Source organism: Tachysurus vachellii, chromosome 11, assembly GCF_030014155.1.
Source record: "Tachysurus vachellii isolate PV-2020 chromosome 11, HZAU_Pvac_v1, whole genome shotgun sequence".
Classification (NCBI taxonomy): Eukaryota; Metazoa; Chordata; class Actinopteri; order Siluriformes; family Bagridae; genus Tachysurus; species Tachysurus vachellii.
The window spans coordinates 11,159,193-11,176,835 of NC_083470.1; the positions used below are offsets into that span (position 1 = coordinate 11,159,193).

Consider the following 17,643-nt stretch of genomic DNA (forward strand, 5'->3'; position numbering starts at 1 on the left):
ATGTCTGCCTCGGCCAACATTATAGAATCACAGTGAGGATTAACTCTTGGTGTTTGTCCACTGTGGAAATGATGGTGTACTGTATGGGTTGTCCTGTGTAAGAACAGATGTCGGCTTTTGATGTAACACACATAATCGAGGCGCTTGGTGTTTGCTCTTATGGTTCTGAGGCCTACAGTGTTTTAAACGCTGTAAGCATAATGAGGCACAACACTCTTACTTACACACACACACACGCACACACACACACATGAAAAACCGCACTCGCCGTGAGAAGTGGAAGAGGCAGAGCAGATGAGAGCCTCACATCCTTTGCCACATTTTAGAGAGAGTGAGACAGAGAGTTAAAGTGAGTGACACAGAGGGCACTACAGAGGTGAGCGAGCCAAACAAACAGAGACAGATATAGAGATACAGACCGACCAACAGACAGAAACATAGACATAGCAAGATATAGAGTTTGTCAGACTGAGAGACAGAGAGACAGAGACAGAGAGAGAGAGAAATGACAGAGTAAAGCATGTAACAAGAGGGAAAGATAGACAGCCAGTGCTACATACAGAGACAAACAGATGGGGAGAGCAGAAGATAGACAGAAAGAAAGAAGGACAGATGGAGAAAGAGAGACCGATAGAGTGAGATTTGGATCTCTCTATCAAAGTGAGAAAAGTGACTCCACCCTCAGGAGAGAGCAGCACGTCAGTCACAGTTACCAGATTAAGCCTCAGCATTGCCTCACACCAGCTGATATTCTCACAATCTAACCCCAGCGTCCACACATAACGTACATTCAGTGAGCTCAGTCCAGACACTGTGACTTGTAGGAGATGATCAAGGCTTGGAGGAGCTAAACATCACCCCGTGTCTGAAAGTACACACTAACAGTCTACAAATAGCCGTGCTTTTTTTTTACTCGCTTTCAGTTGTGCAGAAAATCCAACACGTTCCATCGGGGCTAACCGCTAGATGGTTCAGCAGAAGAGACAATACGTGGTGATGGTACACACCCATGACCCACTGTGCATATGTGTACCACTTCCTGTTTTCTTCAGGCTTTGCCTCCTTGGCTGCCACAGTTAAGTTTTCACTGAGCTTCAATTTCAATTCCTGTGTCATACTGAATAACAGAAGTAGAACAGAAGTCTCCTTTTCACACCTACTTTCATTAGTTTGAATGAAAAGTAAAGGTGGCAAACATCAGTCACCATCTTAAAGAAAAAGAAAGACTTTAGACATTTTATGTCTTTAAGATGAAATGTTAAAAAGGTATAAGATGATAACAATAAGCTAAAAATGCTGGACAAATGCTACACTCACGCGAGCTAGCACCTCAGATTCCCACCTGTAATTAGAAGATATTACCTCTTTGAATCGAACAACACGTTTTCGGGTTCCATCCCGAACATTCTGCATTTTTTGGCACAAGACTTGTTCAGTTCATTCCCACTGCAGTAATCCTCAGCATGTTCAAGCCCTCTTGCAATGCATTATGGTCTCAGTGGATGCAGTAATTACATTTCCTCCAAGCTGTATTTAGAGTGCTGCTAATTACACCGTGTGAAATAAGCCAATCTGCTGAGTGGTGCCTGGCAATGCATCTCACACACATTCCTGTTTTGCGCTACACAAGTACAGTACAGAAGGAAACCCTCTTAGTTCTGCAGATGGACTGTTTTGTGCTGATAACCTTTTTTCCCCTCTGATCCAGAGAGACCGCTTTTCAGTTTATGGAGAATACTGCAGTAACCATGAGAAAGCTCTCAGGCTGCTGATGGAGCTCAATAAGATCCCTCACATCCGCACCTTCTTACTGGTGAGCGCTGTGAAAACACACATCCACGGGGTAACAGTGTTTGTGTATGTTTTGTGGATATTCTCTTAGACAGGCACAGGTAAAAAAAAAACCTCCTGGATGTATATGTGTTTGTGTTGTAGCACTGTATGTTGCTGGGAGGGAAGAAGAGCACAGATGTTCCACTGGAAGGTTACCTGCTCTCACCTATCCAGAGGATCTGCAAGTACCCTCTCCTGCTCAAGGTACCTAGCTGTGCTGCATCGTCAGCCTTGCTCCTGTCAGGGTTCTCCTCAACCAAAGAACCCATAGCAGCCTTTTATTTGTTTTACCCTACATTCTACACTGTTTCTGTCTCACTCAGTGTCTGTGTGTTTGTCTGCCTGTCTGTCTGTCTGTCAGGTTTAGGTTTGTCTGTTTCACTGTCTGTGTTTCTGCATCCTGCTATCTATTCATTTGTCTGCCTCTCTGTTTGTCTGTCTGTCTACTTGTCTTAGCATTTATTTCTCCATCCATCCATCCATCCATCCATCCATCCATCCAGCCATCCATCCATCCATCCACTTATTTAAATGTCTACCTGTCTGCATGTCTGCTGATCTGCTGGTGTATTTCTGAGTCTCGTCTTTTTGTCCGTTTATCTGACTGTCTTTACGTCTGTCTGTGTTTCATTGTCTCTCTCTTTCTGTGTCTCTGTCTGCCTGTTAGTGTCTCTGTCTGTGTCTGTCTTTCAGTCAGTCAGGGTCTGTCTGTTACTACCTGTAAACTAATTTATCTGTTTACCTTTCTGAGCCTCTGTCTGTCTGTTTTTTGGGGTCTCTGTTTGTCTCTAAATTAATGTCCCTGTATCCCTTTCTGTCTGCTTGTGTCTTGTCTGTTTGTCTGTCTGTCTGTCTGCCTGCCTGTGCTGCTCTTCAACTGTATCTTTCTTTCTTTCTTTCTTTCTTTCTTTCTTTCTTTCATTCAGTATTATTTACAGTTGAGTTTTGAGTAGAAGGTTGCGTCTGAGATTGATTTCCTCACACTTAGCTCGTGTATTGTGTGTCCACTGTAGGAACTGTTGAAAAGGACTCCTAAGAAGCATGCAGATTACCCGGCCGTGGAGGAAGCTCTGCAGGCCATGAAGGAAGTGTGCTCCAACATCAATGAGACAAAGAGACAAATGGAGAAATTGGAGGCGCTCGAGCAGCTCCAGTCCCACATAGAGGGCTGGGAGGTCAGTAAACAATGCTAGTGTGGGGTAATTGTTCTCCTATCCACAATGCAGACACTTATATATACCAAGCACATGAGCCATAGCAGTTGTTTCGAAAATGTGATAGCATTTTGAACGCATTGTTAGACCTAACGAGGCTGCTGGAGGTATTTCAAGCATCAACCACCTGACACTTTCCACATCAAAACACCACCACTGTTGTTAGGATCTGGCCAGATGACTACGAAGAATAGTACAGGACGTGGCAAATGTACACACACTTTTAGTAGGTCAGAGTTTCCTGAGCTAGTCTGTTTTTTTATTTAAGTTAGATTATGTAGTGTCTGAATCTCCTTGTTTTCTCAGACAGGATCCATGGTGACATTTTCTTTAGACACACCATAAAGAGAAACAGGAAGCATTAATGCAGTAGTGTCAGCTTGTTACCCAGGAGATCAGCTGATTCCTCTGAACATGCTATTGTATGCCACCCCTCTCTCTCTCTCTCTCTCTCTCTCTCTCTCTCTTTTACTTGTTTTGTGCATTTCAACTGTATTCCCCATTACGATCCTGTACTTCTCATCATGGATTTTTTTTTTTGGTCTTGGGAACTTCTCGGCTAGTTTTCTGTGGCAGTGTGTGCTGTGTTATTTCCTATCGAGCAGCGTCACTCACAGTGCTTCACTGTCCTCCCATTCAGTGTGTTGCCCAGCTCACAACAGAGCTCCATTATGCTCCAGTCCAGACGCTTGTGTGCTAAGCTTCAGCAGCGCCAGCTGACTGGAGAATCGCAGAGCATATGGGGAAAGATACACGGTTTAAGATTGAAATTTCCATGGTTGTGAAATCCATCACATGGTAGATAATGACACCTTGCATTTTGCCTCCATATGCATTTCACGTGGTAATGCCACCAGCAGAAGTGCTGCTGCAGGAGGTATTTGTGTAAAGTGGGGTTAAATGCCTTGCACAGGCTGATATTTCCAGAAGATCGCTAGTCCGCTGGCTGGAAGTCCTCAATCAAGTAGGTTTCTATCGAGCCTAATGTAAATCATCTCTAATGGACAGAGAGTGCAGAATCAAGAGCAGACATCGTACCGGGGCTGTGATCGACCCATCTGGATGTGCCATTGATTAAGGAGACAAAATGGAGTCTCAGGCTCACGCACACACCTGAAAAGCGTGGAAAAATCACATCCTGTTCAAAGGCAGCCTGGAACGAACATTCTCCCCGGATGAAATCGATTATTGACGGTCAAAAGCCTTCTGCAGGTTCAGGTTCATGACATCAAACACACCCTGCAGAACAAAATGTTGGACTTGTACAAAAAGGAACAGAGTGAAAAACGTGACTTTAGATTATTTTCAAAAGTACCGAGATGAGAGTCTGTATTTTCTGCTACAATTTGTTGAGATGAGATGAGATGAGATGTACCTTTATTAATCCACCATAGGGGAAATTCAACACAACAGCACAAGTAATAGGAGTAACATCAATAAAAATCAAGAAAGTAGTGTATAGGATCTGATAAATACAAATAATAAAAAAAATAGCATTGTGTGTGTGTGTGCATGTGTAATACACTTGGTATTTATATACATATGCAATAATTTAAAAATACATTTGACAACAGTAATATATAGCATTATATAAGTTAAATATATTATTATTACATGTTAAATCTGTTTGGAGAAGGGATGCATCAGTACCAGTTTTTTCAGACACAGTACTTCTTTAGTATTTGTCGATTCTGAAACTGACACCAGAATGAGTAACTCAGTGTTAAGCAGAGGCGTAATGGAACATTTCTATTTAACTCTGTTTATATCGGTTGATATTGTGTTAAGCCTGCAATAAACTCTTCAGTTTTATTTTTGTGCAACCTTAAACTTCAAACATCTCTTTAATAAAGAAAGTGATGGTGTAAGGATGAAGATCTGTCCCGAGTGCACACAGCAGCACCAGTAAAGTCTGCTCATAATACAAACCGTGAACAACACCATGAATTTAGAAAGGCTTTATCTGTCTAATATACATTACAGCACAGTGAAATGCTGTCCCAGCCTGGTAAGACGTTGGGGTCAAAATGCAGGGTCAGCTATGAAACAGAGAGGGTTAACAGTGACATCATGATACAAATCTCACATCTATGAAAGTATCTGTATTCTGAATGCATTCCGAAATAAACTTTCAGAGGTTGTCGAGTAGATGAGTAAATACAGTATACGGTGGTGTATAAGACAGTTATGTAGCATTTTATCAGTTTGTTTTTTGTGCTTGTTTCTTCACTTGTATAAAGTTTCACACTCAACTCTGAAGGATGAGTTTTGCACTAAGTGCTTATTAAGACTATAAACTTGTCAGAATGTTATGTTTTATGTCTTATAACATTCTTATAATCTCGTTCGTCTTCTGTTGTGTTTTTTGAACCAGGGAACAAATCTAACTGATATCTGTACTGAGCTGCTTCTCCATGGCAATCTGCTGAAGATCTCAGCAGGAAACATTCAGGAAAGGGTCTTCTTCCTGTTCGATAACCTTCTCGTGTACTGCAAGAGGAAGTCCAGGTTAGAGAACAACACTGTCCGCATATTTCTCACACTTTCCTACAGCGCCTGAGGTACTAGTGTCGATGGTGCATATGACACGAGCATAAGCGTATAAAGATGATCAACGTCTGTCTTGAACACAAGCATCATTTACTTTTATGGGCTTTTTGTGCCTGAAGCATCTATTGGATAGATATTAAGGACAATATGATAAATTCTCTTTTACAGTTTCAATTCTTTTCCATGTCTTTTAATTGTCCAGAGTTTCAGGGAAGAAATCTACCAAAAGGACGAAGTCTATCAACGGCCCGATGTATGTGTTTCGTGGCCGAATCAACACGGAAGTGATGGAGGTGGAAAACGTCGAAGACGGAACCGGTATGTTTGCACCTATGCTTTCTGTACGGATATTAAAAAAGTGTCAAAGCAAAGTGTACTTTGTTGCATGTATTGTTGCGCTGCAGTTTACAGCCACCATGAACACAGCACAAAAACAATTCCGGAAACTGAATCGTGATTAGCGTGAACGCCCGTGTGATATGGATCCGTTTCACACCTTTGGGGTGTGTGTGTGTGTGCGTGTACGTTAGTGTATGTGCGCGAGTGTGAGTACCAGATGATGGGTGTGGTTCTGGTTGAAATCTGTACAGACTGAGAATTAACAGCTCTTGTTCTCACTTTCAATACACATTAAGGGGAGGATTGTCTGTGCGTGTCGCGGTCACCGTAGGAACAAAAGCTAGCGAAGGATCAGTTGAAACCACACACGTACACATCGGCAGCCAGGGTGTGGTGTTGTCACTTATCATTCATCTGTGTACAAAATAACTGAACCAGCTTCATTATACACATCAGTAACCTACATCAGTTTATAGCAGACTTCTTATCTTCTTATTTTTTTTGGTCTCATTCGATTGCAACGTTTTTATACTGTGATGCAAGTGATATCGTGAACCTAGTACAAATGATCTATTACTTTTCTATTACCAAAGTTTGTTACTATAGATTATTATATTTTAGCTTTACATTTTCTTGTTCTATCTGCGGATAATTCATTATATATCATAAATAATTATTTAAAGAACAAATACCAGTTAATAAATAGAATAGAAATGAAATAAAGGCTTCAAATTAAAACGATCTGCCGACAGAACAAGAACATGTTCGGCTTAAAAATGATGAAACGCTTCTAATATGGCTAAAATATCTTGTTTTCGCTTTATTGTGATCTTATAATAAAGAAACAGTAGATACATTTCACCATATCCCAGATATTATAACTTGCTGTCATTATTCTGCAGTGATTGGGATTGCAATTCGTAATTTACTGAAGTGCTTTTACATGCTGTAATCCATCGTTCCCTCACCAGCCTTTTATTATTGCTCTCTCTTGAAGTTAATAAGACAAAAAATATCATGTTACCAAGAAACTGGAAAGCCAAATTTACTGAGCATTACGCTGACATTTCTGTAAATGTTATATAAAAGTCTTCTTATAGAAACTGTCAGCGATTATTCCTTTTCCTTGTTAATTAACAACACGTTATTTTGCTTATCATTAGTTTTAGATTACGTAGCGCATCTGCCATGCAAGTCAGTGTAACAGAGCTGTTACTGTAAAAACAATACAGTTTATTTTTGTTGCTGTTGAAGCTAAAATTGCTTGAATTTGTGGCAAGTTTTCTTTTTCTTAACTACTTGAATTTGTAAAACTGCAAGAACAGGATACTTATTTTACTGCTACCACTGAAGACACATATGAATGACTTGAAGTAAAGAGGTATTTGGCTGAAAGTGTGTTGTGCTGATGTCACATGAAGCATCTTGAAGCAAAACCAGAACTGTTGTCAGAATTGCTGTTCTAAATGATGAATCGAAAACCACGAGCTCAGTCTGATTAGAGAATTCAGCATCACTGCAGCAGAAGTCTACAAGTCTGCAGACTCATCTACAAGACTTTTCTCATGTGTACATGTCTGTAAACAACCTAATGCTTCCAGCACTGTTCAGTGCTTTTTGGATCACTGGCCCTCACTCCTTTACCCCTCTCAGTGTCTCACTCCAGAGCTCTTATTTAATTACCCTAATTGCACCCTTATCAGGCTGCTCGGACGCCCAGCTAAGCTTTAACCTCCACTCAGTCACGATTTAGTGGTCAGCTCCCTCCCGTCTTATTTCAAATGGGCTAAAAGCCCTACCTTTTAGTGCTCCCAAATCTATTTCCACCATCTCAACATTAACTCGCTGCCCATTACAGAGGCTCATTTTTTATTCATCCCACTCCACCTCATTTACCTGCTGTCAAATGAGGGATAAAATTGGGCTGTGTGCTAAAAGGATGAAACCTCTACCTACATTTTCTACACACTCTCAAACACATCCGCACACACACACTGTTTGTTTAATGACTGGACAGGTAGTTTGAAAACGTTGCCTATTAATATCGTTCTTTAAACGGTTCACATTTTGTATAGCTAGAAATTCGAAATGAAATTCTGGGTGTTTTTGTAGTGTTTTGAATGTTTTTTGTGATTTTGTTCTGTATAACATCACCTTTGTTTGCAAAAAAGGGGCAGTTATTACTCAAAATCAATGGCTCACCACGACAGCACAGCACTAATGCGTCTATCTTTAGGAAGCTTTTAAAACAAGACGTTTACCACATTACGGATGCGACCTTTGAACTTCTATAGACTCTCGGTGCCTATACAAGCTCAGACACAATTTTTAGGGAGAAAAACCTCTAATACTGAACAGTAAAATATCCGTTATATCAGTTGTATATTGAAGATATACTGAATTGAGGTATCCGAGGTATCAACATTTTAGATGTTACTTGGAAATGGATGTTTTAAAAAATAAAATCTCTTGATTTCACTCTTGAAACAACACAATCCCTCCAGAGATAAAAACTGGTGATATTTTATTCTAATGAAAACACATATGGGGTTAATTAAGGAACAAAGTAATTTGTTTAATGAACCTCAAATTGCGTGCTTGTAAAAGATTTATTCAGTCTGCATTAGTCGTTTTTCATAACTGCCTCTATTTCTCTAATGTATTATTATTATAATCATTGATATGTATTAGACTCTTTACACAATTCTAAGCTTTCTAACAAATACCAAGATCACAACTAACCTTTACTAAGTGTCGCTTAATAAAGTGTCACCAAAACAAGTGATTTTTCAAGAGCAAGGTTGACATTTACGTTTCAGCTAGACGAAATTCATTCCATATGCTGTGTGTTATTGAAATTGGTGTTAAAATCTGCTTCATATATATTTAGAAGTGATTGAGCTGCTGGAGTTTTAACCTGTTCACCGTGTTTTGTTTTGTCTTTTTCATCCCAGCTGATTATCACAGCAACAACTACACTGTGACCAACGGCTGGAAGATTCACAACACTGCCAAAAACAAGTGGTTTGTGTGCATGGCCAAGAATGCAGAAGACAAGCAAAAATGGCTGGACGCCATTTTAAAGGAACGCGAACAGAGAGAGAGTGAGTGCTTATGTGCTTTGTTTTTACAGAATCGGTTTGGAGTCCCATCGTTTTTTTTTGTTACCTTGAATCGATTCGGATCAACTAAGACATGCTTGATGTGCACATCGTATAAAGTGCATGCTGAAATCATTATGCATTCATGTCATCTCAAACAGATTTGTTTTTAAGATTGTACAGCTGTTTTTCTTTTTAAGAATGTACAGCGGCGGTTTTACATCCAGAATCCCTGAATGGTTAAAGGAGTTGATCATTTAATAATATTAATCATTATGTAGAAATGGTGCCAAAAGTGATCAGAACAAGTGTATTACATACGTGGGAGGAAGAAAACAGTTAGGAAACCTGCCTTAAGGTCGAAAATGTTTGATTCTCTTTTGATTGGTTTCTTGACAACACACTTTCACATCCTCATAAATCATCATAAGGACTAGTTTCACTTGCATTTAAACTAGTACTAGTTTTCTTGTTTGTTTTTATGATTATTTGTGATTATTTGCCTGTAACAGCACATCTCTGACAGTTTAGGCTGCTGTTTGATATGAGGAGATGGTTATTTGGACTTTTTAGAAGGAGATTGCAGTGTCGCTTCTTTACAACAGTCAGAGGTTAAGCTGTAACATTAAGTTTATTTGGATGTTAGTGGTTAAGGCATTGGATTAACAATTGGAAGGTTGTGAGTTTGTATCCCAGGTCCACAAAGTTATCTCTCAATTTCTCAGTTGTACAAAATTAGAAAAAAAAATATTTATGTAGCTCTGGATAAAAGACGTCTGCCAAATGCCGTAAATGTTTCTGCTGAAGTCTTCTAGATGCAGGTCTTTGCCATTTCTCAGTTACATGACAAGTCGTATATCTTCATTGTAATAAAAATGTTAATGTTGGAAAATTGCTATGGTATCAGACACCTTTTTGGTATATGTTGTGATTGTTACTTAGTGTGGTTTGAGTGGTTTTGGCTGGAAATTTTAGACAGCGTGTGAAGTAAACGGACAGCATGAGAAAACCTCTTTTGTTCTTGTTGTATCATCACAGACAGGAGGTTTATTTTAACAAGTAAAACGAGCACTTCAACGTTCCTGTCTGTTTTGGCTGCTGCTGTGACTTTTGTTATTGACCCGTTCCCAGCTCGGAAAGTCAGGGCTCGTAGTCCAGGTCTGTGGTGGTTTTTGAGTGTGCTCACTGCATAATTACAATATTTTAAACAGGCACTTATTTTTTAGGCTATAAAGGACCTCATTGGCCTCTTCTGTCTAATGTTTTCATGAATGCCTTTGTTGTTTTCCATGACAGAGTCGAAACACCTGTCTCGCACGGGCCACCTGTTCTTGGTTTGTCCGCGTGATGAGCGTTTTTGGGTTTTCAGTAGCACAGTCCACTTCATCCGAACACCATCATAACACAGCTATAAACTGCAGAACTAGAAATCTACTGACACTCTGTTTCTTTAGTATAATGTTTCAGACTGAAGTATCACTTCCTATTGGGCAGTTTGAAAATGTAGAGCAGTCAAGGCATTCAAAGCTTTGCCTTAGCGGTAGCACATCACATTACGTTCTGCTCTGGTGCCGTGTGAAAGCAGAAGCTTTTTTTTTTTTTTTATGGGGCAGCTCGTGTTTCGGTCGTTTGAAATGAAGCCCAGTGCAACAGGTGCCCCATCAGTCACACCTCTCTTCCCTCTCTCTCCCTGTCTTTTTTCTCTAAAGGCCTCAGGTCTGGCTTTCGGACACGCTTGTTAATTACATGTTCCGTGCGATGCTTTGTTTGACATGCTAAAGTGCTACCTTATTTTGACAGCCTTTCCGAGTGCCTTCAATTTAATTAAAATCAAACCCAATGGCACTTTAGGATGAAGGAAGCAGCATGTTAATGTGATTATGTGGATCAGCATCTGCCACTGGCAGGCAGGCTTCGCTTGAAAGATTTGTGCTGACATGACAAATGAGGATCTATATACTAACGTTCCAGTCAATAGACTTCATGTAGAATACAGACTGGAACTTGGACCAGAATGAGCCATTATCAATTACGATAAGGAAATCAGAGACACTATTAACAGTTTTCCCAGCCACATAGTTTAACCCTTTTTACCTATATACTGGTGTACCATTCCGGAGGAATGGAAATCGATTTATCTGACATTTTCAATCAGTATAAGCAAATTATTTTACTCCTGCAATTTGCGGTGAGATGCTTTTACCTCTGTTGGGTTAAGTTACACAGAATTTTAGTGGTTGGGGCTTCTGTCAGAGAGCAGAAATATGTTTGATATCAGCTTTCAATCATCATTCTTGTGAATCAACATTTTTGTGAAAAAATCTATCCATTCGTATCTTTTTGGAAATTTTCTACAAATATATTGCTCGAAGAACGAGAAATTAAGCAGCATTAAGAAATTTAGAGCCATTAAGCACCGCTGTGGAGTGTGATAGGACATTCACACCCCAAGACAGGCACATATTCATTTTCTGGCCTCTGCTAAATACAGTGATGTAACAAAAACCAAAGAATTGAATTGTATGGTTATGATTTTTCATCAGATTACAGTTGACGCAACAACCTTGCTAGTAGTCACAAGCTCAGAGCTTGATTTGATTGCTGGAGAAAGCTGGCTCAGACAGGGTCAAGCACTGGTCATAAACCCGTTATCACTGCTAGAAGTGTCGCTCTACGTTATCTCTTATCTCCTAACGCGACGGAGATTATGTCACAGTGTCTGATGGCTTGGGTTGTGTAGAAGACCGTCTCAAACCATGGTTCATTTGGAGGTGGACTGTGGAGTCACACCAGCTGTTCACTCTTCTGTCCCAAAGCCTTCTCAGTCATCATCTTCACACATAATCCCTCCTGAATGGCCACCCACGGCTACATCCTACCAACCGGGGAAAAATGACGTATGAATATCATATAACGATACTTGGTGGCATGTTCATAATTCAAATCAAACCAGTAAAGCCACAGTTTTTAAACTCTGAACGGTTACATTTGAGTTATACACAATTATAGAGACTTTAACTATATCTGACTACTAGATTAAAACACAGATTTAAAAAAAAAGACATAAAAAGAGAGAGATACGATAAGAGATACGATAAGAGATAAGATAAGATAAAGTAAAAGAAAAAGATAATATCAAGGCAAGGTGACTTGAAATTACAAGAAATATTATATAGAGAATGTATACCAAGTATATAAATGTACAATAGTAATATTAATACAATAAGTTTCAATCTGTTATGAGGATATACAAAAATATACAGAAGACAGTCATTTGTGTGGTGAAACAAAGATAGCCAGCTTGCTTTTTCCATCCTCAAGGTGTAATCACAGCATGTAGTTTACCCCTCTGTCAGAAGACAGCTAGCAGCTGGGGACGGTGAAGGTAAATGTGCAGCACATGAGGCCACTGCATCTTTTCTTTTTTACCCGCTTTCTCCCATTGTGTATGATCTAAATGTGCAACCTAATGAATAAACAATTACCGTAGTCTTCTTCATATCATCAGAACTGTTCCACTGGACTGTAAATGCTCATAGTAGTGATTCACCGCCAGAGATTTGACCACCTCATGATTTTACTGGTTTGGATTTTAGCTCAGCTGCAGTTGTGTTGTGTAATTGTGGTAGTCTCACACCAGGCTTGTTTCAACGAATGCATGCTTTCTGTGCTGTTTTTGCACCAGGGTACCTTTTGCATCGTTTTTTGGTGGTCGCTCGTGGTCGTGTTGTTATTGCCTTCAAGTCAGAAGTAATGAAGCTCATAATTCTGACGTTTTCGCAGTCTTGTTTTCCGCTCACAGCTCTCTGCTCAACGCTTGTGGTAGCAGCATGAGTAGTTGGTAGTAAGTCAAGGTTTATTTGATATACTGCTGTTAGACTTTCAGAATCATCTAATATGTGATGCATTAAGCATCTTGATTTGATTTGATAAAAACAGACATACTATATTTCAGTAGTAGAGTGCAGTTCAGCAGTTCCTGAAGCTGTGAAACACACAAGCAGCAGCAGACTTGCATTAGGAAATGGAAGTGCTCTCTTTTAGTCCACGTGGAGTTGTGAAGTGCACAGCTGCTTCCTCTTTTTCATCTCCAGCTGTTTTCGGCTTCTAACTGTTCCCCTCCTTCAGTCTGACCCAGGTCATGTTCACAAGTGCAGCTCTGTTTATAAGTTGGGCGTCAAGTTGATAGAGCTCTGGTTTGCTGTTTTACCCATCAGCCTGTTTGTCCTTTAGGGCATTTGTGCGTATTTACACACAGTTCCCCAGTGTGCAGGCACTATATTTAGCAAGCCAAGCATTTGCTCCTGTTCAGTTACCCAGTGCACATGTAAATGAACACAGCGTCCCGGACTTCTGCTACATGGCTAATTCTATAGATGAACATTTCTCCCCACTTGGGAGACAGAGAACCCAGGTGTGTGTCTATGAGGATGTACATGTCCCTCATCAGCCACTCCAGTGAGAGAAAAAGCAGAAAGGAAGCGAAATATCAAAGAACTATTTAAATATTTAGGCAAATCATAGTCTATATCCGATTCCCAACTACTTGTGGAAGTACTACTAGCTTCATCTACTTGTGGAAATTGTAATGGACTCAAAAACAACTTTTTTGCTCTTTTCTGTTTTTTCCATGATGTTCCTGGGGCATTTAAACTGTAGTAGGAGCTTCTTTTTGTATGTTGTGTGTTCTTAATTGTCTTGCACTGTGTCCAGGCCTCAAACTGGGAATGGAGCGGGATGCTTACGTTATGATCGCAGAGAAAGGAGAAAAGCTCTACCACATGATGATGACCAAGAGCCGCCATCTGATCAAAGATCGACGGAGGAAGCTCACCATTGTGCCCAAGTGCTTTCTGGGAAAGTGAGTCCTTAGATATATGTATTTATTTATTTAAAACCCTAGTGTGCATAAGCAAGGAATAAAACATGAACAGACTAGTGTGTTGCTGTTGCCATGGCAGAGCTGATTATTTTCCTAAAACATGTCATTTCCTGTTGTCACCTATGTCATAACATTTTTTTACAGTTGTTATTAATACCATCCCCGGACTTTATTTTTAGTTTGAAGGTAACATGTCAAAAAGCTAGTCATGTTACAGAGAAACTGCAAGAGCAGCCACACTGTTCTTCCAGCTGTGCTGTTATAGTATTAATCAACGCCTTCTGGCCAGTCAGATTGGAGAATTCAGTATCATTGGGCTATAATTACAAATAATCTGTCTGCATGTATTAACTCTTAAGTGAAATAATCGAAACTGTTCTTTAAATAGGCAAGTATATAAAAGCTTTATAAAAGGGTTCCACTTTTGACAGGAAAACACTTTTTGAGGGAACAAACTGTGGAAGGTTGTGAGGTTCTAGATTGAATCTTTATTTTGTAAGAGTTTGAGTTTTATCAGACTTCAAGTCACCTTAAATCTGAGAGGCCTCCTGAACACACACACACACACACACACACACACACACACACACACACACACACACACACACACACACACACACACAGGATGCTTGAAAATGCTTTCCCAAGCTCAGTGCCAAGCACCCCATCAGACATAGACATTCCCAGCAAACATCCTTCATTAGAAAAGGTTTTCCTCATTCAGTACCCCTTCTCTCTCTCTCTCTCTCTCTCTCTCTCTCTCTCTCTCTCTCTCTCACACACACACACACACACACACACACACACACACACACACACACACACACACACACACACACACACACACACACACATTTACACTGCCTTTCGGCACCGTGAATGAACAATGGATGTTGTGCACATTCATTGAACTCTCAAACTGTGTGTGTGTGTGTGTGTGTGTGTGTGTTACTGAACTCAAGTGTGTTTGTGTGTGAGCAAGATTCCTCAGAGCAATTAAAATTCTCCCCCCAGTGTACATTACACTGATTGAGGAGCAAAAAAAAGGTTATGGGCCTTCTTGGGGAAAACGAAGCTTTAGTTGATAGGCGTATAATGTAGTTAACATTATACAGAGTACTCTGTAGTGCAATAAAAATATTATGGAGGTGTATAGTCTGTATGCTCAGCTGTGTTGTTGCAGGCTTTAAACATACGACTGGATGGATTTCACGTTTTCAGCACAATTGCTCACCAAGCTTGGTCTTTGCGTCATCAGGTGCAGACAGCTGAGCATCAGAGCAGTACATGCCCTGTTACAGAAAAACTGTAACATCCAAGCTTTGGATTAAAACAAAATCATATGTACAGGCTGGGTAACGTTCAAGAATCTGTTCTTTCCTTGTTTGTTACGGTGATTTATGGGATTTTTTTCCCCCCTTATAGTCCTGACTGCTTTCTTCTTTTTAATTGCCTCTGTACAAAAAGTAGCATTGTTGCAGGTCTGTAAATAAGCACAGGCAGCTTGCTTATAATACATTGGGCAGAATCTCTCCCTTGCTTAAACAAACATACACACACATACACACGTGTACATACATACACACAGTGAGGTTAGATCCATTTTAGATCAAATGAATCAGAGTGTACATCAGACTGAACACATTCTTCAGTAGAAGAGATTAGACATGAGGAAAATCTCACCATTTGTACAAAGCAGTTAACATGATCGATATCACTAATTTGCTTACATTTAAATCAAGGAATAGTGCAGAACTTCAAATATTGAATATATTGAACATTAATGTCCTTTGTTTTAAGTATTTCAAATGAATGTGATTTTAAATAAAAAATCTGAAGACGTATATAAATATATAATACATATTATGTAATATATATATATATATATATATATATATATATATATATATATATATATATATATATAGTCTTATATATATATATAGCATTCTTTCACAACTTTGCCCCATGTGAGAAACTGTATGTGCTTGAACCATGGAGAATATTAATGAGCTACATAAACACTCATTAATTCCCCTCAGGGATGCCTCTCTCTCCCCCGCCAGTTTGGATTAGAGGCTTACATAAGTAGAGCAGACTTGCTGTCTTTTCCCCTCTTTTTCTGATTCCTTATTTTCCTCAAACTATTCTTTCACTGAGCACATATGCACATAAAAGCCATGAAAACTATAAATGAGTAACAAATGAATGGAAAAAGTGACATGTTCAGGCAATAAAAGTCACCATGAAATCTTCAGTGTGTCATGGCATCGATTCTGCAAGTCTCTGGAACTGTCCTAAAGCAAGGAACAACATTCTTCACAACAATATTCCCTTTATTGGTGTTTTTTGATAATGGTTGCGAAGAGAGCTGTCTAACACGTCAGGTACAAAATCTCAGTCAGATCTGCCCACTGTGAAGGCCAGAGCAAATAATTTACACCATTTTAATCTTTAATTGCATTATTAAATAATAAACCTCTCTGGAGGAATCTATATCTCGTTATTTCTTCACTTTTTAGCATTTTTTCCCCGTTAATTTGTCACTCATCTAAATGTAAATAAAGTCCTGCCTAATTCTGTACATATGTGAGCTTTAAGTACAAGCTCTATACATAATGGCATGTAATTGTGTGCTTTTTATGCATGTAGATTTGCATGAAATGCACATGTATAGCTTTTATAGTTTCTTGTAACTTTATACAAATACCTTCCCTATCTTCGGTGTTACATAAAAACCCACAGCCCCAAAACACATGCACATTCACATGCACTGCCTAGAGCTCTGTGTAAAGATCACAGACCGGATTGGTGCATTCATGAGTGGGACAAATGTGTGTGTCTATGATCCGATATATGGGATTAAAGATTCCATAGAGGAGTCAAGATATCAAAGTCAATCATCTGTGAGTTCATGCATGCAGAAGAGTTTAGATATCACTTTCATGCGAGTGCGTCACACTGCACTACGATGAAATCCTGTCAGGTTAGGCTATTTTAGAAAACTGACTAGGGTTAGCAGTAAATATCACCAGTAAACATTAATATGACTTAACAATCCTCTCAGAAATCCTGCTAGATGAGCTCAAGGTTAGCTAGCTAGTCAGCTATTCCAGTTAATTTTAACATTCTTTTCAGAAATCCTGTCAGGCTAGATCGCGTTAGTATGTTCAGTTTAGCAGTAAACATTGTCCATACAAATGAATATGACTTAATAGTCTTCGTACCAGTATAATATTTATATGACTTGATGTTCCATTGAGAAATTCTGCTATGCTAGCTCAGGTTAACCTGCTGTACCAGTGAATATACGAGTATGCAGTGAATTGATTTAGACTTTTAGCATTCTTCTTAGAAATTAGAGAATAAAGCAGCTTAGAGAAAGTTAGTATGTTAACCAGGGTTAGCAGTAAATATTATCAGGACATTATGAATATGACTTAACATGCCACTCAGAATGTTATCTCAGGTGGCTAGCCAGCTGTACCAGTAAATATTGTCAGAACATATGAATACGTCACTATTTTCAGATATCTGGTGAGAATAGCTTATGGTAGCTTGATTAATGACTTAATATTCCTTAGAAATCTTGTTAGATTAGTTCATGTTTACTTTTTAGCTCATATTAACTGTTACGATAATATCACTTAACAATTCCTCTCAGAAATCAGTTAAGTTTGCAAGCTAGCTAGTTTGTACTAAAGTTGATATCTTGATTACATAT

General features: G+C 39.3%; 1 protein-coding gene across 2 annotated transcripts in view; it reads left to right on the plus strand.

The window, feature by feature from the left end:
* Window positions 1-17,643, plus strand: part of prex1 (phosphatidylinositol-3,4,5-trisphosphate-dependent Rac exchange factor 1) — a 77,341-nt gene that overhangs the window by 27,829 nt on the left and 31,869 nt on the right. For both annotated transcript variants that reach the window (XM_060881018.1, XM_060881016.1), the window contains exons 4-10: window positions 1,709-1,813; window positions 1,936-2,037; window positions 2,847-3,008; window positions 5,422-5,555; window positions 5,800-5,915; window positions 8,891-9,040; window positions 13,751-13,898. In XM_060881018.1, coding sequence (XP_060737001.1) covers window positions 1,709-1,813; window positions 1,936-2,037; window positions 2,847-3,008; window positions 5,422-5,555; window positions 5,800-5,915; window positions 8,891-9,040; window positions 13,751-13,898 — 917 coding nt within the window. The remainder of the gene's footprint in view (window positions 1-1,708; window positions 1,814-1,935; window positions 2,038-2,846; window positions 3,009-5,421; window positions 5,556-5,799; window positions 5,916-8,890; window positions 9,041-13,750; window positions 13,899-17,643) is intronic.